Source organism: Castor canadensis, chromosome 3 (assembly GCF_047511655.1).
Source record: "Castor canadensis chromosome 3, mCasCan1.hap1v2, whole genome shotgun sequence".
NCBI classification, from domain to species: domain Eukaryota; kingdom Metazoa; phylum Chordata; class Mammalia; order Rodentia; family Castoridae; genus Castor; species Castor canadensis.
The window spans coordinates 5,203,288-5,224,510 of NC_133388.1; the positions used below are offsets into that span (position 1 = coordinate 5,203,288).

Consider the following 21,223-nt stretch of genomic DNA (forward strand, 5'->3'; position numbering starts at 1 on the left):
GCAGGAACGCTTGTAAAAGTGGTGGTGGGAGGAAAACTCCACAGGAGAGGGGGAAAACCCAATTCCCACGTGAGCTGTAAACAAACACGCTGGCCTGAGAAAGCTGGTGCAGTGTCACCTCCCCCAGTGTGCTTGGAAAGGGGAAAGCTTGTAGCAGCAGCTCACGCACAAGAGAACTCTGAGTAAACAAAGCCTGCGGGGCCAGGTGAGTGCTAAGCTCACCCAAGAGACCTGCATAAATAACGCCTCCAGCAACAGCAAGCTGACAGCAGCAGGCAGGTGAGATGCAGCCTCAATAGACATTCACAGACCTGTCTCCAGACTTTTTTTTCTCCCTACCTTTAATGAGAAAACAACCGAACTACACCTGCATGCTGACAAACTTATTGTAACTATATTGCATTTGAACTTGGGACACTTTGTGGTGGTTTTTTTGTTTTGTTTTGATTTGGTTTGGTTTCTTTGGTTTTTTTGCCCTTTGATGAGACAACGACAGAAATACTTCTGAGACACCATATCCAGGATTGCAGGCTGAGGGACTAACACCAAAATTATTATGACTGAAACTTTACTGCATTTGAACTTGGAGATTTTTTTTTAATTTTATATTTTCCTCAATCCACTCTCTGTCTCTCTAATGCCTGTTCAGCTTACTGTTGATTAGTACACTATCTCTCCCTGTTTATATCTTTGAAACTTTTTGTTTGTTTGTGTGGTGTTTTTTGTTTGTTCACTTGTTTTTCCCTCTTTCTTTAACTTCTTTGCTTTACCTCTCCTCTCATCCTTCCATTCTAAATATCACCTTTGTTATTATTACAAGCTAAAAAATACTTAATTGCACACAGAACAGGGACAATAACAACACCAAGGGCAATGATGGGAACACAGAAAACACAGGGAAACCAGTTTCCCCACAGCAAAAAAATTAGTATAGGAACCAGAGGGAAATGAAGAAAACAGATACTCAGATCCAGACTCCAACAAAATGAAGATAAACTATGCCAAAGACCCAATGAAGCCCACAAGAACAATCTAAAAGAAGAAATACTACAGGTAATCAATGAGAATTTTATAGAGATGATAGTGGATAGGGTCAACCAAAATGTACAGGAGACACTCAAGAAATTCCAAGACAACAAAAATAGAGAATTTGAAAAAGCACAAGAAGAAATAAAGGAAACCATAGAAGCACTGTATAAACACCAAAGTGAAACAGAGAACACGATGAATAAATGGATAAATGAACTCAGGACAAAAATAGAAAACATTAAAGGGGAAACAACCCAGGATATGGAAAACCTCAGAAAAAAGAACGAAACAGAATGGCAAAACAAAATGGAAGGCCAATCCAGCAGAATAGAACAAACAGAAGACAGAATCTCAGAACTTGAAGATGAAATGGTAATTAAAGGAAAAACCAAAGAACTATTAATTAAACAACTCAAGACCCATGAAAAGAAAATGCAAGAACTCACCAACTCCATCAAAAGACCAAACTTGAGAATCATGGGCATCGAAGAAGGAGAAGAGGTGCAAGCAAAGGGAATGCGTAATATATTCAACAAAATAATAACAGAAAATTTCCCAAATCTAGAGAAAGATATTCCCATACAGATGCAAGAGGCCTCCAGAACACCAAACAGACCAGATCAAAACAAACTACCCCACGACATATCATCATTAAAACAACAAGTTCAGAAACTAGTGAAAGAATATTGAAGGCTGTAAGAGAGAAAAAACAAGTAACATACAAAGGTAAACCCATCAAAATCACAGCAGACTTCTCAACAGAAACATTAAAAGCAAGAAGAGCGTGGGGTGAGATCTTCCGGGCACTGAATGAAAATAACTTCAACCCCAGGATACTCTACCCAGCAAAACTATCATTCAAAATAGATGGAGCAATAAAAGTCTTCCATGATAAGCAAAAACTAAAACAATATATGACTACAAAGCCACCATTACAAAAGATTCTTCAAGGGATTCTGCACACAGAAAGTGAAACCCAACATAACCATGAAAGGACAGGCAGCACCAAATTACAGCAAAAAAAAAGAAAGTAGAGAGTAACCTCAACTTAGGTAAACACAATCAAACCTTCAAACAACAAAGACAACTAAATGACAGGAATCACTACGTACCTATCAGTACTAACACTTAATGTTAATGGACTAAATTCAACCATCAAAAGGCACTGTTTGATGAAATGGATTAAAAAGGAAGATCCAACAATTTGTTGCTTACAGGAGACCCATCCCACTGACATAAATAAGCATAGACTTAGTATGAAAGGCTGGAAGAAGATTTACCAAGCCAATGGCCCCTGAAAACAGGCAGGAATAGCAATACTTATCTCTGACAAAGTAGACTTCAAACCTACATTGATCAAATGAGATAAAGAAAGACATTCCATACTTATAAAAGGGGAAATAGACTAAAAGGAAATAACAATTACCAACCTATATGCACCCAATGTCAATGCACCCAGTTTCATCAAACATACCCTGAAAGACCTACAAGCATATATTAACTCCAAAACAGTGGTCATGGGAGACTGTAACACCCCATTATCACCAATAGATAGGTCATCCAAACAAAAAATCAATAAAGAAATCCTAGATCTAAAATATACAATAGATCAAATGGACGTACTTGATGTCTGTAGAACATTTCATCCAACTTCTACAGAATATACATTCTTTCTGAGCAGTCATAGAACCTTCTCCAAAATAAATCATATCCTAGGGCACAAAGCAAGCCTCAGCAAATATAAGAAAATAGAAATTATACCATGCATTCTATCTGATCACATGCAATAAAACTAGAACTCAACAACAAAAGTAAAGACAAAAGATATGCAAACAGCTGGACACTGAATAACTCATTGCTTAATGAACAACGGGTCATTGATGAAATAAAAGAGGAAATTAAAAATTCCTGGAAGACAATGAAAATGAAAACACAACCTACCAAAACCTATGGGACACAGCAAAGGCAGTCCTGAGAGGAAAGTTTATAGTCATGAGTGCATATATTAAAAAGACTGAAAGATCCCGAATCAATGACCTAATGATACATCTCAAACTCCTAGAAAAACAACAAGCAAATCCCAAAACAAATAGAAGGAGAGAAACAATAAAAATAAGAGCTGAAATCAACGAAATAGAAACCAAAAAAACCATACAAAGAATTAATGAAACAAAAAGTTGGTTCTTTGAAAAAATAAACAAGATCGATAGACCCCTGGCAAACCTGATTAAAATGAGGAGAGAAAAAACTCAAATAGTAGAATCAGGAATGCAAAAAGGGAGATAACAACAAACACCATGGAAATCCAGGAAATCATCAGAGACTACTTCGAGAACCTATATTCAAATAAATTTGAAAATCTAAAAGAAATGGACAGATTTCTAGATACATATGATCATCCAAAACTTAACCAAGAGGAAATTAATCACCTGAATAGACCTATAACACAAAATGAAATTGAAGCAGCAATCAAGAGTCTCCCAAAAAAGAAAAGTCCAGGACCTGATGGATTCTCTGCTGAATTCTATCAGACCTTTAAAGAAGAACTGATACCAACCCTCCTTAAACTGTTCCACAAAATAGAAAGGGAAGGAAAACTGCCAAACACATTTAATGAAGCCAGGATTACACTTATCCCAAAACCAGGCAAAGACACCTCCAAAAAGGAGAACTATAGGCCAATCTCCTTAATGAACATTGATGCAAAAATCCTCAACAAAATAATGGCAAACCGAATTCAACAGCACATCAAAAAGATTATTCACCACGACCAAGTAGGCTTCATCCCAGGGATGCAGGGGTGGTTGAACATATGAAAATCAATAAACGTAATAAGCCACATTAACAGAAGCAAAGACAAAAACCACTTGATCATCTCAATAGATGCAGAAAAAACCTTTGATAAGATCCAACATCATTTCATGATAAAAGCTCTAAGAAAACTAGGAATAGAAGGAAAGTACCTCAACATTGTAAAAGCTATATATGACAAACCTACAGCCAGCATTATACTTAATGGAGAAAAACTGAAACCATTCCCTCTAAAATCAGGAACCAGAAAAGGATGCTCACTATCTCCACTCCTATTCAACATAGTACTGGAATTCCTAGCCAGAGCAATTAGGCAAGAAGAAGGAATAAAAAGAATACAAATAGGTAAAGAAACTGTCAAAATATCCCTATTTGCAGATGACATGATCCTATACCTTAAAGACCCGAAAAACTCTACTCAGAAGCTTCTTGACATCATCAAGCAAGGTAGCAGGATATAAAATCAACATAGAAAAATCATTAGCATTTCTATACACTAACAATGAGCAAACTGAAAAAGAATATATGAAAACAATTCCAATTGCCATGAGGCAATTCCATAGCCTCAAAAAAATCAAATACCTAGATGTAAACCTAAGAAAAGATGTGAATGACCTGTACAAGGAAAACTATACACTTCTGAAGAAAGAGATTGAGGAACACTATAGAAAGTGGAGAGATCTCCCATGCTCATGGATTGGTAGAATCAACATAGTAAAAATGTCTATACTCCCAAAAGTAATCTACATGTTTAATACAATTCCCATCAAAATTCCAATGACATTCATTAAAGAGATTGAAAATTCTACTCTGAAATTTATATGGAAACACAAGAGGCTACGAATAGCTAAGGCAATGCTCAGTCAAAAGAACAATGCAGGAGGTATCACAATACCTGACTTTAAACTATATTACAAAGCAATAACAATAAAAACAGCATGGTACTGGCACAAAAACAGACATGAAGACCAGTGGAAAAGAATAGAAGATCCAGATATGAAGCCACACAACTATGAGCAACTTATCTTTGACAAAGGAGCTAAAAATATACGATGGAGAAATAGCAGCCTCTTCAACAAAAACTGCTGGGAAAACTGGTTAGCAGCCTGCAAAAAAACTGAAACTAGATCCATGTTTATCACCCTATATCAAGATAACTCAAAAAGGATCAAGGATCTTAATATCAGACCACAAACTCTAAAGTTGATACAGGAAAGAGTAGGAAATACTCTGGAGTTAGTAGGTATAGAGAAGAACTTTCTCAATGGAACCCCAGCAGCACAGCACCTAAGAGATAGCATAGATAAATTGGACTTCATAAAACTAAAAAGCTTCTGCTCATCAAAAGAAATGGTCTCTAAACTGAAGAGAACACCCACAGAGTGGGAGAAAATATTTGCCAGCTACACATCAGACAAAGGACTGATAACCAGAATATATAGGGAACTTAAAAAACTGAATTCTCCCAAAATTAATGAGCCAACAAAGAAATGGGCAAGTGAACTAAACAGAACTTTCTCAAAAGAAGAAATCAAATGGCCAAAAAACACATGAAAAAATGCTCACCATCTCTAGCAATAAAGGAAATGCAAATTAAAACCACACTAAGATTCCACCTCACCCCTGTTAGAATAGCCATCATTAGCAACACCACCAACAACAGGTATTGGCGAGGATGCAGGGAAAAAGGAACCCTCTTACACTGTTGGTGGGAATGTAAACTAGTACAACCACTCTGGAAAAAATTTTGGAGGCTACTTAAAAAGCTAGACATTGATCTACCATTTGATCCAGCAATACCACTCTTGGGGATATACCCCAAGAGTGACTCTGGTTACTCCAGAGGCACCTGCACACCCATGTTTATTGTAGCACTATTCACAATAGCCAAGTTATGGAAACAGCCAAGATGCCCCACCACTGATAAATGGATTAAGAAAATGTGGTATTTATACACAATGAAATTTTATGCAGCCATGAAGAAGAACAAAATTTTATCATTCTCTGGTAAATGGATGGAATTGGAGAACATCATTCTTAGTGAGGTTAGCCTGGCCCAAAAGACCAAAAATCATATGTTCTCCCTCATATGCGGACATTAGATCAAGGGCAAACACTACAAGGGAATTGGACTTTGATCACATGATAAAGTGAGAGAACACAAGGGAGGGGAGAGGATAGGTAAGACACCTAAAAAACTAGATAGCATTTGTTGCCCTTAATGCAGAGAAACTAAAGCAGATACTTTAAAGCAACTGAGGCCAATAAGAGAAAGAGACCAAGAACTAGAGAAATGGTTAGATAAGAAGAATTAACCTAGAAGGTAACACACACGCACAGGAAATCAATGTGAGTCAACTCCCTGTATAGCTATCCTTATCTCAACTAGCAAAAACACTTGTTCCTTCCTATTACTGCTTATACTCTCTCTTCAACAAAATTAGAGATAAGGGCAAAATAGTTTCTGCTGGGTAGCGATGGGGTAGGGGGGAAGAGGAAGGGGGCAGAGGGGGTTAAGGGTGGGGGTGGGGGAAGGGGGGAGAAATGACCCAAACATTGTGTGCACGTATGAATAAAATAAAAATTAAAAAAACATCAGCTCTTCTATATACCAATAATGATCATGACAGAAAAAATCAGGAAGACAATCCCATTCATAATAGTCTCAAAACTTTAACCTAAAAATAAAAAATGAGTAAACCTAATCAAGAAGGTGAAAGACTTCTACAATGAAAACTATAAGATGCTGAAGAAAGAAATTGATGAAGACTAGAAGATTGAAATAACTCCCATTTACATAATTTATATTGTGAAAATAGCTATACTACCAAAAGCCATCTGCAGATTCTATGCAACCCCCCACTAAAATCCCAATGACATTTTTTACACAGAAAATGAGAAACAAACTTATAATAGGTTATAGACATTCTCCAGAGAAACTACAGGGGAGGTATTATCAAATAATCCATGCCAAAAAATGTCCTAGAATTAAAGAATATAAGTTCCTGGGCTGCAAAGCACATAGAGTACCCAGCAAAATAAAATACACAGCAAAGGATCCACCAAAAAAGGTAAATTGTGCTTTGATTTAAAAATTCTATGGATCTTCAAAGTCCTAAGACCTTTCCTTAAAACATTAGGTCAAAAGGAGGTTAAGACTGCAGACTAAAGGCAATCCTAGCATCTGCAGTAAAGTGAGCAGAAATAGCTGAAGACCAACTATCCTTAAAGGGGAGGGAAGGCAAGAAGACCCTGAGGCTTCGGTAGTGAAGGTTTTAAAGGAAGGTGAACAACCTTGGCTACAAAACAGAGGAAGAGAGGGCCTCTCTGGTGTGGGCAGAGAGCCCGGCATGAAATGAGGAGCATGGGCAACTACGAGGGGGAGGTTAGATATTAATAATGAAATATAGGACTATAAAATTGGTATAGTGGGGCAGGGTACTTGTGAAAAGAGTGTGGACAGAGGAGATTAAGGTGAGGGAATATGGCAGATGGACTTCAGATACCTATACAAAATTGAACAATGAAATCTCTTGTAATCGCTTTAAGTGGGCAGGGTGGGGTTGATGGGGAGAGATGGGGGGTGTTCTAACCAATGTGCAACATAAGCCTATTTAGAATTGTCACAGTGAATCCCCCTGTACAATGACGATATCCTAATTAAATTTTTTAAAGAGACAAAATCTTTGAAAACATGCACTGGGATTTCATTTGAGTGAACATAATCTTATTTTAAAAAGAAAAACCCAGAGGATTTTGGAGAGTGGGATGGGAAAAACAAAGAAAATAGAGTTTTGACCTCAGGGCCTCTTGCTTGCTAAGAAGGCACTCTACCACTTGACCCATTCCTCCAGCCATCCTTTTGCTGCTACAGAACACTACAAAGGAAAACAAAATAGCATATCCAATTCCATGCTACCAATTCTGACAAAGAGGGAGGTGGAGAAAGCCAGTTGTCATTGATCAAGAATTTGCTCTGCAAACCACATAAATGTCATCCTTAGGAGACTGGAACCTATCCACTCCTTTTTTTCAGCACTAGTGTTTGAACTCAGAGCCTCAAACTTGCAAGGCAATTGTTGTGTCACTTGAATACACCCACAATTCTTTTTCTTTCAGTTTGTTTTTCAGATAGGTTCTTGCACTTTTGCCCAGGCTTGCTTTGGAATGCAATCTTTGTGTCTCCAGCTCCCAGGTAGCTGGGATTAGAGACAGCTTGTTTTTGAGATAGGGTTTCACTAACTTTTCCAAAGGCTGGCCTCAAACAGAATCTACTTATCTTCACCTCCCTAATAGCTGGAATGGTTTTTTTCTTCCTTTTTTTTTTTTTCTTTTTTTTTCATTTCTTACTTTCTTTGACTAGTTTTCTATAGAGGCTTTTTAAAACAGTCTTATCAGTTTAAGCAAGGAAATAAGTGAGTATTGTAGGATATTAAAGAGTAAGTCAATTAAAGGATAAAAATTTGGAAAACAAGTTAAATTAAAATTTTGAAAATGATATCTCAATAAGTCACATAAAAATTCATTTGAAATCCTCTCCTGCAGACTGGATGAAGTGGAAGACAGACCACCAGGGCTTGAAGACAAAGATCATTGAATTAGAACATTCAGACAATAATAGAGAAAAAAGAAAGTATAAATAGAACATACAAGACCTCTGGTACACCATTAAAGATCAAAATAATGAATCATAGGCACAGAAGAAAGAGAAGAGGTACAAGTCAAGGGCATAGAAAATGTATTAAATAAAACAGTTTTCCCAAATCCAGGAAAAGAGATCGCCATCCAGACACAGAATGGTTTTAGAATGCCAAACAGACAGGAAAAGAACCTCTCCACACCACATGATAGTTAAAATATTAAGTAAACAGAGCAAGGAAAGAATGTTGAAAGCTGCAAGAGAGAACGACCAAGTCAAATATAAATGAAAACTGTCAAAATTTTCTCAACAGAAACTCTGTACGCCAGAAAGGCATATAGTAATATATTTGAAGTCCTCAAAGAAAATAACTGACAATCAATACTACTGTACCCAGAAAGACTTTTCTTTATAATTGAAGAAATAAAAACCTCTCATAAAAAAATAAAAACTTAAGGAACCTTGACTATTAAGCCAGTACCACAAAAAATTCTTAAAGAAATCTAGCACAGAGAAGAGGATGATACTCAGAACATGGGGAAGAATAAATGTCAGTAGAAGTATAGGTAAGCAAATGAAGATGGGAAAAAACTCAAACATTACAAAAACAGTAAAATTATAGGAAGTAGTATACACTTTCAATAACAAGAGTGAAGGTCAATGGTTTTAATTATCTAATTAAAAGACACAGACTGGTTAGTTAGTTTTAAAAATAAGACCTAACTGATTGTTGCCTGCAAGACACATAACTCACTGGTAAAGACAGACAGCCTAAAAGGGAAAGGATGAAAAAAGTTTCTAAGCAAATGAAACCCTAAAGCAAGCAGAAGAATCTATGCTCATATCTGTCAGAGCAGATTTCAAGCCAAAATTAGAAGAGATGAAGTTTACTTCATATCAATAAAGGGAACAATCCATCAAGAAGACATAACAATTGTAAACACATGTGTACCAAATGTTGGTATAGCTAATTTCATAAAACAAACACTTACTGGGCATAAACGTAAAGATAGACCCCCAACAGAAATAGAAGCTGACATTACTCAACTCTCAATAATAAATTGGTCATCCAAAAAAATCAGAGTTAAACAACACTATGCATAAATGTACTCCACACACATGTACATGTATATGTATATGTGTATATGCATATGTATATATAGAGAGAGAATATCACATTATTATATCCAAATCCTGCAGAAGCAGCCCATGGAATAACAGCCAACATAGATAGCATTTTAAGACATAAAACAAGTCTTAAAAATACAAGACCATTGAAATAACTTCTTGTGTTTGATCAGATCACAATAGAATAAAACTAGAAATAAACAGCAAGAGAAACTATGGAAAAATATACAAACACCGTGAGTGAACAATACACTGTTGAATGACCAAGGGTCATTGAATAAATAAGGGTGGAAAATTTTTAATTCCTAGAATCAAATGAAAATGAAGACACAGTATACCAGCAGCTGTGCGATACAATGAAAGCAGTCCTAGTTATAAATGCCTAAATGAAAAAAATCAGAGAGATATCAAATAAATAACATAATGGTGCACCTCAATGTCTTAGAAAAACAAGAACAAGCTTATCCCAAAATTACTATAAGGAATGAATAATAAAGATCAGAACTGAAATTAATGAAACAAAAACCAAAAGAACAATACAAAGGATCGATGACACAAAGAGCTGGCTCTTAGAAAGGGTAAACAAGATTGATAAACCTTTAGCCAAAGGAACCAAATGAAAGAAAAACACATAGTAGCAAAATTAGAGATGAAAAGGGGGATATTGCAATAGACACCACCTAAAATCCATAGGACCATTGAGGATAGTATGAAAACTTATACTCAATATATTGGTAAATCTAGAAGACATGGATAAATTTCTACACACATGACCTACAAAAAATTAACTAAAGTTTTCAAATTAAACAAATCAATAGGAGCAATGGGATTAAAAATCAAAAAATTTTAAAACCTACTAACAAAGAAAATCCCAGGACCAGATGGATTCACTGCTGAATTCTATCAGCCCTTGAAAGAATTAACATTCTGGTTCCTCAAACTATTCCATAAAATACAAAGGGAAACTTATTCTATGAAGCTAGTAATACCCTGATGCCAAAACAGAATAAGAGTTAAAAAAATAAAACTGTTGACCAATTTCCTTGATGAACATAGACGCAAAAATCCTCAATAAAATGCTCGCAAGCTGAACTCAACAAAACATTAAAATGGTCATGTACCACGATCAAAACTGCTTCATTCCCAGATTGACAGGATGAGTCGACATTTGCAAATCGATAAATGGAGTAGCGCATATAAACAGGAGCAAGGGGAAGAATCACATGATCATCTCAACAGATGCAGAAAAAGCCTTTGACAAAATCCATCATGCTTCATGATAAATAAAATCTCTGAAGAAATTAGGAATAGAATACAAAGGGCATATCTGACACACCTATAGTCAACATTATATTGAGTGGGTACAAGCTCAAATCATGTCCTCAAAATCATGTGTGAGACAAGGGTGTCCATCTCTCCATTCTTATTCAGTATAGTTCTTGGAATCTTCACCAGAGCAATAAGGCAAATTAAGGAAATAAAAGGGATACAAACAGGAAAGGAAGAAATCAAACCATCACCCTTTGCATATTATATGATTCTATGCTTAGAAGACCCTAAAGATTCCACCAGAAGACTCTTAGATTTGATAAATACTTTTGGCAAAGTAGCAGAGTACAAAATCAACATCCAAAAATAGTAGCTTTTCTGTATAACAACAATGAACTCAATGAAAAATAAATTGAGAAAATTCCACATTCACAAATAGCCTCAAGACAATCTAGGAATGAACTTAACCAAAGATTTTGAGAAGCATGTGAGTGTGTGTCATTATTCACCACTCTGGCCCTGGCTTGACTAAAACATAAAAATGTAGTGTGATCACTTGATTAAAATGTTCCATATAGTTCCAGACTTTCAATAACATACTTCTATCCTTTATCTCCACCTCCAGTGCCACTTGTATCTGTGAATATCTCATCTATGTCTGTGTGTGTGTCTACCTTCATTTCCATGTGTGCCTATCTATATCTGTGTCTGTATCTACACCCATATCTGCCTCTACTACCTACCTACCTGAACCACATGCAGTCCGTCTATAACTATGTACATCACTACATCTGCACCTCTGCTGCATCTGCACCTACAGCTGTTCACCCTCTGCACACGCTCAGGACCTGATTCTCAGGAGAGCCCAGCCACACGTTCTTTGTGAGGCTGCATGCTCTGATAGCAATCATGTCATTTATCCTTCAAGACATTCCTTTCTGTCTCCTGTAGGTGTATCTGATCATCTTACATTTCACCATTCCTGGCTTTGATGTCATTCTCAGGAAGCACTTATTTACCTAAAGAGGATGTGCATTTTCCCAGAATTCATTCTGGTTGATTGTACATTGGTATCCCTGCTGGGTCTTATTTGAGAGTGGAATTTGGTCTCTTTTCTTTCACTCTCCCAATGCTGTTTTGGGGGCTTTTGTGTCATCTAGAATAAACTCAGCAGCTCAGAGCTAGCCATAGTCCAGAGTTGAGAGTAGGGCCTCAGTTGGAGACCTGTAGGCCCTGGGAGGACTTCCACTGGATACCATGGCCTGGCTTCTGCCTAGGTCCCATAGATAGGCCTCACCCCCAAGGTAAGGGGGACAGGCTCACACCTTCCCCCAAAACACCAGGAGAGGGGCCTGCTGGCCCCAGACAGGTGGCAGGTAGGGTCTCCACAACTAGAGCAGGGCTGTCAAGCCCTTGATTTAGGTGTGGGAGGGTGCCTGTGTCCTGTTTGTCACCAGCCTGGAAACAGATGGCTCTGCCCCAAGTGCCGCCTGAGACAGGCTGTCCCACAGCTCTGGTGCTGAAGCCAGTGAGCTGTGAAGCTTGGCAATGGCCACAGCCCCATGTCACAAGGCTGAGTGATGGCCTGTGGTTTTGGTGCAGGGAAAGGTGCAAACCCACAGTCCTGTGGAGGTCTGGGGCCATCTGGCCATCACATGTCTGCACCAGATAGATTTCTGAAGTGGGCAGGGATCAACTGACACCTCTGTGTGTGAAAAGGGAAGTTGTGTGTGAAAACGGCTCTCTGAGTTCTGAGGAAGTGGTGAAGGCAGATGAAATCACAATGGCGAGGCTGGGGGCAGGGTGTGCAGAAGTTTAGGGAGTATGGAGGCTATGTGTGATGAGTTGGGGCACTGGGTGGCTATGCCAGGTGAAGGCCATGAGTGTCACAGCTTGGTTTTTATCAGTATGTAAATACTGACCCTTTGGACTAGACCAGCAGCCTCTGTGCTATGAGTCTTGGGTCTTTGTGCTCCACATCCTCTCTGGCCACCCCGGGGCCTGCGGATGGGGCGCTGGTTCTAATGCAAGGCCACAGGGAAAAGCCAGGAGCCACCTCCCTGAGGACAGTGGAGGGCAGCTGTGACCACTCAGCAGGGCCTCTCCTGGTGGGTTGATATGGGGCTACCTCTGTCCAGGGAGGGTCAAGTCAGCCCCTCTCCTGGCCTGCAGGCTCTGAGATCACTAGCTGGCCAACCTGGTCGTTTGTTACTTTGTTCTTTTAGTCATTTGTTCATTCATTCACTCACTCATTCATCTGACTCTCCTGAGTGCCAGGTGTGTGTATGCTCTTTGCTCTCCAGTCCCTGGCCAGAGTGGGAAGCAGATAGACAATGACTATGAGACATGAGAGAGGCAATGGTGGTCACAGGATGAGCCTACCAGCACCTTGAAAAAGTGGGGATGGCGGGGGGCGGCTAGTGCTATGAGGGACCAGGGTTGGGCAAGAACTTCAGTGCTGGAGTGGCCCAGGGTTCCAGGTGGAGCCAGGAAGAAGTTTATTTCATTCTGGGTGCAGTAAACAATTAACAGGGTGACATTTGGAAAGAACACTAGCTCTGGGACCCAAGCAGAGCGTGAGGGTCACCTGGAGCTTGGGGTTGATGGTTTAAGGTTAGCAGCCATGACGGGCAGTCTTGAGGAGAGAATGGGTCCTGGAAGATGGGAAGGGGCTCCTGGGGTGGAGAAGGACACTCATTTTGTTGGCTGACTTAGCAGGTGAGAGCCATTCCTGGGACAGCAGAGAGCGTTCAGGGTCTCCTCAGAGGGAAACACACCAGGAAAGACATCAGAAGTATCTATGACAGGTCAAGGTGAAATGCCAGAAGGCAGACCTGTGATTCCACAACTCTGATTCATGCTCAATGCCTCAGCAACATCCATCTGACAAGTATTTGCTGAGTATGTACAATTTGTTGGGGTCAGCAGAACCAACAGGAGCAACAACGTCCTTGGTGTGGGAGGCTGGGTGGATGGAGGGAAGCAAGGAGGTAGGATTGGAGAATTTCACTATATGGGATGTCCAGGGGGAATCCTCTCCATGGACCTCTCATTGAAGCCAAGCATCCCTTCTCTGCATCTGTAGGAAGTCTGGGCTGTCCTGGGGCTACTTGACCTGCAAACAAGTCCTGGGGTCAGAAAGGGAGTGCAAAGGAGCAGAGGAGCAGAGGAGGGGGACAGGGAACAGGCAGTGTCAGTGACCCAAATGTGGGCTGGTGCCTCCCCTATTACTCCCCTTTGCCCTGTTCCTGTTCATCCCATTATCCTGAATGTGACTCCAGAGTGACCCTTGGAGATGCATGTCATCCATCTCCATCCCCAAATGGAGGGACATCAAGCCTGGGAGCACCCACCTTGATGAAGGTGACAAAGCCACTGTAAAGCAACGTGAGGAGGAAGAGCGCCACGAAGGTGCACAGGGTGGGCCACAGGCCGCCCTCCTCCTCCAGGTCTGTGTAGTCATTGCTGTTCTCATCTCTGCTGTGCGGGGTCAGGGGCTCGGTGGTGACTGGGCCTGGGGAGGAACCAGCACCATGTGAGAAGGTCCCTGTTCTGTGGGCAGGTCTGCCTCACCCACCCACACTTGGACAGCACTGACCTGATGGTGCAGCTCTCCCCTTGAGTGCCATCCTCTGTCCTCTTGGCAAGCATCTACAATGGGCTCAGGGAGCTGTGCCAAGTGGGGACAAAGATCTGAACCAAAACCTATCATGAATAAGTCTACATGGCACCTCAGTGAGGGTGTGGAGAGGTGAATGGTGCTTAAGAGGACACAGGGGCTGACCAGTAAAGGCCTGCTCAGGAAGAGGCTGCTCCCTCTTCACTTTCTTGGGAGAGCTCTGGCACCTCATCTCCCTCCTTGAGCAGAGTCACTGAGGGTGGCTGGTCCTAGCCTACCAGAACTAACGGCTGTTAGGACAGGGGACAGTCAGACACCTGAGGGAAGCAGTGGACAAAAATCACTCAGTGGGGTCTCTGGACCCTGCACAGATGCACCCTTGAAGACATCTGAAGTTCAGGCCCCAAAGGACTGAGAGTATGGGGAATAACTAGGATGCCATCCTAGGGAGGAAGCATATTCTGTTGGGTGTGAAGACCTCATTGAGGCCACTGTCTTCTGTGCCAGGGGCTTGGCCTCTCCCAGGGCAGCTGCCTTCTGCACCCTGGACTGGGAAGCAAGGTGGGTATTTGTAGTCTGATAAGCTCAGATTGATCTATGGTGTCCTATTAATGAACGGGCAGCCAAGGGCAGCCCTTTGTCCTCAGGGCAGGTCTGGATATCACCTGCTCTGTCAGGATGTGCCCCAAACTCTGGCTCTGTCACAGGTGGGTGTTGAAGGTACCTGCTGCCTCTACCAAGAAGCTGGACAGGACAGCACACTCTCTCCCTGGGGCATTCTCAGCTGAGCACAGGCTGGGCTTCTCTAAATCTGTAGTGCCACAGCCCACTACGGTGCTCTGAACCCTGGGCCTGGAGCTGTGTTGTGGCAGCACAGCACATCCATGAAGAAACAGAAGGACAAGCAGAACCTTGGGTAGGAAATGCTGGAGACATCATGGTGGCAGAGTGTCTTCCAGAGGCACTGAGGAGTATGGAGGGCGTGCACGCATGTGTGTGCATGTCTGTGTACCATATCTGTGCCCATCTGTCCATGTGTTGATGTGCACAATAGTGTGCTATGCCTACATGTACTTTCACACATGCATGTTCGTGTACACATCTGTATCTGTTTACCTGTCTTCCATCTGTGTTTGCGTGCAACATGTGTGTAGATGTGCTTTTGCACATGTGTGCCTGTGCACATATGTTTCTCTGTGTGGCCATGTGTGTATCTATGCCTGCTAATGGGTCTCTTTACATTTGTGTGTATCTATGTGTGTGTATGAGTTCATGTGCACACCTGTGCATCAGTGTGTCTTCCTGTGCACATGTGTACATATGCATTCATGAATGCATGTTTGTGCAAGTGGCTGTGTCTACACATGTGCGTGTCTAAGTCGATGTGTTCATGTGTGCATGTCTGTTCATGTGTGCCCAGGTGTGTCCAGGCATGTGCCTGGATTGCTGCCTGTGCTGGCATGGACAAACTCTCAACCTTCTTTCTGAAAGTACCTGGAGGAGTGGCATGCGAGGCTCTGTGCACTTGCTGCAAGGTGTGCAGGGCCTTCTGGAGGCCACACAGAGAAGCAAGGGAGGGAGGAACCAAGACGAGGGTGCTCTGCAGGGTGCAGGCAAGAGGGGCAGGAAGCCCACTCATGGCCCCAGCAGACAGGAGCATTGCACACTCAAGATCAGCATCTTTTGAATGGATCTTTTTATTTCTTATTTTTATAAAATGCAACATCTCAGCCCGCTGACATGGTTAGTTTGCACATACACACACAGAGCGACTGGACTCCCAGGGCATTCCTGGTGGGGAGAGCAGCATGGTCAGTAGCAGGTGTTGGCTATGTTGGACAAGATCACATTGTACAGGGTGGTTTACCAGTGGACTTGTCCACGGTCTTCTCGGTCACCATGAGCGGCTGGGCCTTATGGGACACGACACATGAGAAGGTCTCCCCTGATTTCCACTCCTCCTCTGGCACGGTCAGAATGCTGTGGGTAAAGTAGAGGCCTGGGGTCTGAGGCTCAGGCATCGGGGTGCTGGTCACGTACTTATCCATGGACAAGGGCTGCCCCCTGTGCAGCCACTGCACAAAGACGTCTTGGGGAGAGAAGGCCTTCACCAGGCAGGTGATCGTGGCAGATTCCCGCAGGACCAGCTGTTCCTGGGCTGGTGGCAGCACACACACAGTGTGAGGGTGCGTGGCAACCCCTGTGAGCAGAGAGATAGTGGTAAGTGCAGGGTGGACACTAGGGGACCTGCCTCCAGAGGTGGGGAAATATCTGCTTTGTGTATCCGGGGACTCTGGTGTTGGATGCATCTACATTTACAATCACTACATCCCCTTGCTGAATTTACCTCTTTGTCATTATATAATGGCCTTCTTATCTATTTTCACAGTTTTTGACTTCAAGTCTATTTTATCTGATACCAGGATAGCTTTCCCTGATGGCTTTTGGCTTGTCTTTGCACAGAACATTGTTTTCATCCATTCACTTTCAGTCTTTGTTATTTTTGACCATTTTGAGTTTTATCCTTCATTACAGAGGTGTGAGAGGTTTACATAACATCAGTAGAGTCCTGTAGTATTTTCAGTATGATCATAAATAAATAATAAATAAATTTGCTTCAACCAGTGAGTTTATAACTTCCTGTGCTTATCCTGACAGCAATCACTGTCCTTTTGCTTGCTTGTGTACCACTCTTTTACACATTTGGGGGTTTTTTGTTTGTTTGTTTGTTTTGTGGTGCTGGGATTTTAATTCAGAGCTTCATGCTTGCAAAGTAGGCACTCTACCAGTTGACATTTCTTATAATTCTGGTATTGTAGTGTTAAGTTCCCACAGCTTTTGCTCCTCTAGGAAGACTTCATTTTTCCTTTGTTTTGGAAGGATAACATAGCTGGGTATAGTATTCCTGATTGACAGTGTGTTTTCTTTCTCTCTTTCTTCTTCTCCTTCTCCTTCCTTCTCCTTCTCCTTCTCCTTCTCCTTCTCCTCCTCCTCCTCCTCCTCCACCTCCTCCTTCTCCTTCTCCTTCTCCTTCTCCTCCTCCTCCTCCTCCTCCACCTCCTCCTTCTTCTTCCTCCTTCCTCGTTCCTCCTTCCTCCTTCCTCCTCCTCTTCTTCCTCTGCCTCTCCCTCTCCCTCTTCCTCTCCATCTCAATCTCCTTCTCCCTCTCTCTCCTTTCATCCTGTTCTCTTCTGCCCTGCAAAGTTTACACTGAGAAATTGCCAGGTAGTCTATTGAGAATTCCTATATATGTGATGTACCCTATTACTCTTGTGGCTTTTAGAATTCCCTCTTGTCCTTGACTTTTCACAAAATTTTTCATAAAATGCCAAGGAGAATACCTTTTTAGGTTGAGTCCATGTGGGAACCTTTGAGCTTCCTGTATCCCAATGTTTTTAGCTCACCCAACACTTGGGAAGTTTTCAGCTATTTTATCTGTAAGAATCTTTTCTGTAACTCTCTCCAACTCTTCTCCCTGTGGAATTTCCAGAGTGTAAAGATTTGTTCACCTAATGGTGTATTCCTGGTCCCATAGGTTTCCTCATTCTTCCTTGTACTAATTTAATTTTTTCTCTGTGTATGTTACTTGAAAAGACCTGTTTCAATATCAGAAATATTTTTCTTTTCCTTAATAAGGTCTGTTATTGAAACTCTCTATTATATTTTTCATGCATTCAATTCTTTAGCTTCAAGATTTCTGTTCATTTTTTTTAACAATACCTGTCTCTTGGTTTCTAATTTCATTGAATGGTTAGTCTGCATTCACATGTACCTCACAAAGTTTCCTTCAGATAATTGTTTTGAAGTCTTTCCCAGGCATTTCTTCCTGGAAAATTATTGCATTGTCATTGGAGGTTTCTTACTTCCTTGCTTTTGCATGTTTCTGTGCTACTACATTACTATCTGTGTGCAGGTGGAACCGTTGCCTCTCCCAGTCTGCACAGCAGATTTTGTAGGGAAACATACTTTCCTGTGTGTAGGTCCTATGATGTCCCTTGAGCAGGGTTCACAGGCTTTGGTCTGGGTAGGAACAGTAAAGTAGTCTCTGTAGGGTCGTCAGCTGTAATCCATGTTAGTGATGTATGGAGTTCCCCAGTGGTATAGGCTGTGGGAAACTGTGGCAGCGGTGGACAACACTGCTGAGGTCAGGACATTGGGCTGGTCAGGCCAAGGGGGCTTGTGCACTGCAGGCTGGCCACACAGCAGGCTCAGGCTGGCTAGAGTCATGAACCACGAACTTCTCCAAACAAGGCTCCTGGTTAGCATCTTCTGGAGATGGCAGACAGGGTGAAGGTGGAACTAGAGCCTAACTGGGACCCAGTACTTGGGGACAGTGGAGCCGAGAAGCAGAAGGAGGTGAGACAGTTCCTGCTGCTGTCCTGTCATCTGGTTGCCATGGCCACCAGAACTTCAAATGACACCCTATGTTTACTTAAGGGTTTCAGAGTTGAGTTCTGCTGTCCTGTCTGCTTTGGCCATGTGCATCCATGGGAGGCTCCATGATGAGATATGGACTCAGCTCAGAGATGAGAGCCCCAGTCTGATGGACCAGTTGAGCACCAATGCTATTCTTTCCCTTGCCAACTGTGTTCCTGTGGTGTGAACCCATCCTTCACTCACCAAGGTCTGAGCAGTGGCATCTTCTGGTGCTCAGGGCCTGGCTTGCAACAGATGTACAAAACTCAGTGCAGTGCCCCATCCTCACCTGGGTGTGACTTGTGGTTCAGGTGAGGATTCATGGAGGGTGGCCTGGAGCAGTTAGCCTAAGAGTTGAGCAGACGGGTAGGGGCAAGGTGCACTGAGAGGGAGATTGCTTACCTGTGCCCCCAGTGGTGGTGGCAGTGTTGATTTTGGTGGTCTCAGTGGAACCCTTCTCTGCTCTGGGTGGTACAGTGGGCACCGGGGAGGCCTGAGCATTCCATGATGCTGGAATCAAATGAGCAGTGGGCAGGTGAGGGTGAGAAAGCAGAGTGGACTGAGCAGCCCAGGGCTGTAAAAGACAATGGAAAAGAGGCAGCCAGGCTGGTGCAAGGGTGTGTTGTGTGGTGGCATGGAGAGAGACTGGATGTGGGGAGGCCTTTGCTAAGCCAGCTGCCTGCTTTCACATTTGGGGAAATATCCCTGAGAAAAGGAGTAAGTGTTGTGTTGGATTCATGGGGCAGCAGAGAAGGGGAAAGGGAGGACCAATGGTGTCTGGCCAGATTGGGAGGGACCAGAGGAGAAACAGCCAGAGGGAGAAGGCTTGAGGGAGAGTACCAGACGGAGGAGGTGAGTGGCCAGAAAGGGAGCAGCCAAAGAGAGATAGTTATAGGGGAGAATTCAGAGAGGGTGAGCAAGTTGGGGAGGACTTGCAGGAAGGGAAAGGAGTGGTGGAGTCTGTGTGGGATACAGGGGATGGGCAGAGAGGGAAGACCTGAGCGGGATGACCAAAGGTGTAGCAGAGTGAGGCGTCAGGTGGCAAGGGTACAGCACAGGGGATAGAGTAGGAGAGCAAGAATGGAGGGCCCAAAGGCGAAAGGATCCAGAGAAGACAGGCCAGAGGAGCAGATGAATTGGACAGAAGGGGCAGGGGCAGAGGGTGCAGAGCCATAAACACAGAAGGGAAGGTCCCAGTGAGGAAGAGACAAGGCAGTGCTCCCAGGGGGAAGGTAGGGGTTTTCTCTAGTCCTGGTGGTCTTCATGATGGGGAGGTGTGGAAGATCCTCCAGGCCCATGCATACCCACCTGGCAACTGGAAAGTCTCATTTATGTTCTTATTGGTCTCATAGTGGTTGATGATGCATCTGTGGTGTTTGTCTTTCCATTCCGAGGCAGGGAAGGAGAGAAGGCTGGTCAAGGTGTATAATTCACCGATCCTTACTGAGGGAAAGGTCTTCTGGATCTGGCCCTGTGCCTCTGAGTGCCAGGTGACCTTCACCGGTTCTGGGACATATCCAGTCACCAAGCATGCCAGGTCCATGATGCTGTCTTCCTTTGGGGCTTTGCACCCTGAGATGATGGAGAACACGTCCGGGGGCTTGACAGTGACTGAAAAACAGACAATGCGATCCTAAGGACTTGGGGGTGCATATTAGGACCCCAGGAGGAGGTGGGCAAATGTCTAGGATGATGTCCGAGGAAGATGTATCTGGGTGAGCATTTGAGGCCCACGTGACTGCTCTTCTGCTGCGTGGGTAAGAATGACTAGGGGTCACAGCTGGCTGGGGCTGAAGGAAGCATCCTCTCTCCAGAGGTTGTGATGCCCTCTGACCAGTCCTGTGATCTTTCATCCCTCTGCCCCCCATCTCTTCTCTGAACCCTCCTTGAGCCTTGTGAGGATGAGGGGCACCCCAATTCAGGGAGGTATAGTCTTAGGGCCCAGGTCTCTTGTGCTGGACCTTGACTGCCCTCAGGGCTCTCATTTCCTTGAGATGAGTCATAGGGCTGACATTTATATGGTTCCCTACTAGTTGGTGGGGACCAATTCTCCTCTCTCTGAGTTCGGCCCAATCTTCCTCTCTCTGAGTTCTGGATGCTTAGGACCAATCTGAACCAGCCAGCTGTCATTCATAGATGAGAGGAGTGTGGTGGGTTCCAGTGTGGTGGCTTCATACTGGACCTAGTGTCCTGGGAGTGAGGGTGGTCAACCAAATGCTAGGTTCCTGCCTGGACCCTGATGGCATTCCTCTGTCCCAATCTCATGGGCCTTTCACCCAGCCTCCATCCCCTCATATGTCCTCCCACCCTAC

At 42.9% G+C, this 21,223-nt stretch overlaps 4 gene segments (V, D, J or C); 3 read left to right on the forward strand and 1 right to left on the reverse strand.

Moving 5' to 3' along the window:
* LOC109674306 (Ig gamma chain C region-like) overlaps positions 1-21,223 on the forward strand; it is a 94,528-nt gene that overhangs the window by 61,188 nt on the left and 12,117 nt on the right.
* Positions 1-21,223, forward strand: part of LOC109683548 (Ig gamma chain C region-like) — a 128,668-nt gene that overhangs the window by 60,652 nt on the left and 46,793 nt on the right.
* LOC109683549 (Ig gamma-1 chain C region-like) overlaps positions 1-21,223 on the forward strand; it is a 160,790-nt gene that overhangs the window by 60,380 nt on the left and 79,187 nt on the right.
* LOC141421460 (Ig mu chain C region membrane-bound form-like) overlaps positions 14,141-21,223 on the reverse strand; it is a 152,417-nt gene continuing 145,334 nt past the window's right edge. The window contains 4 exon segments of the C gene segment in view: positions 14,141-14,390; positions 16,363-16,695; positions 19,314-19,421; positions 20,220-20,522. Of these exon segments, the coding sequence occupies positions 14,179-14,390; positions 16,363-16,695; positions 19,314-19,421; positions 20,220-20,454 (888 nt within the window).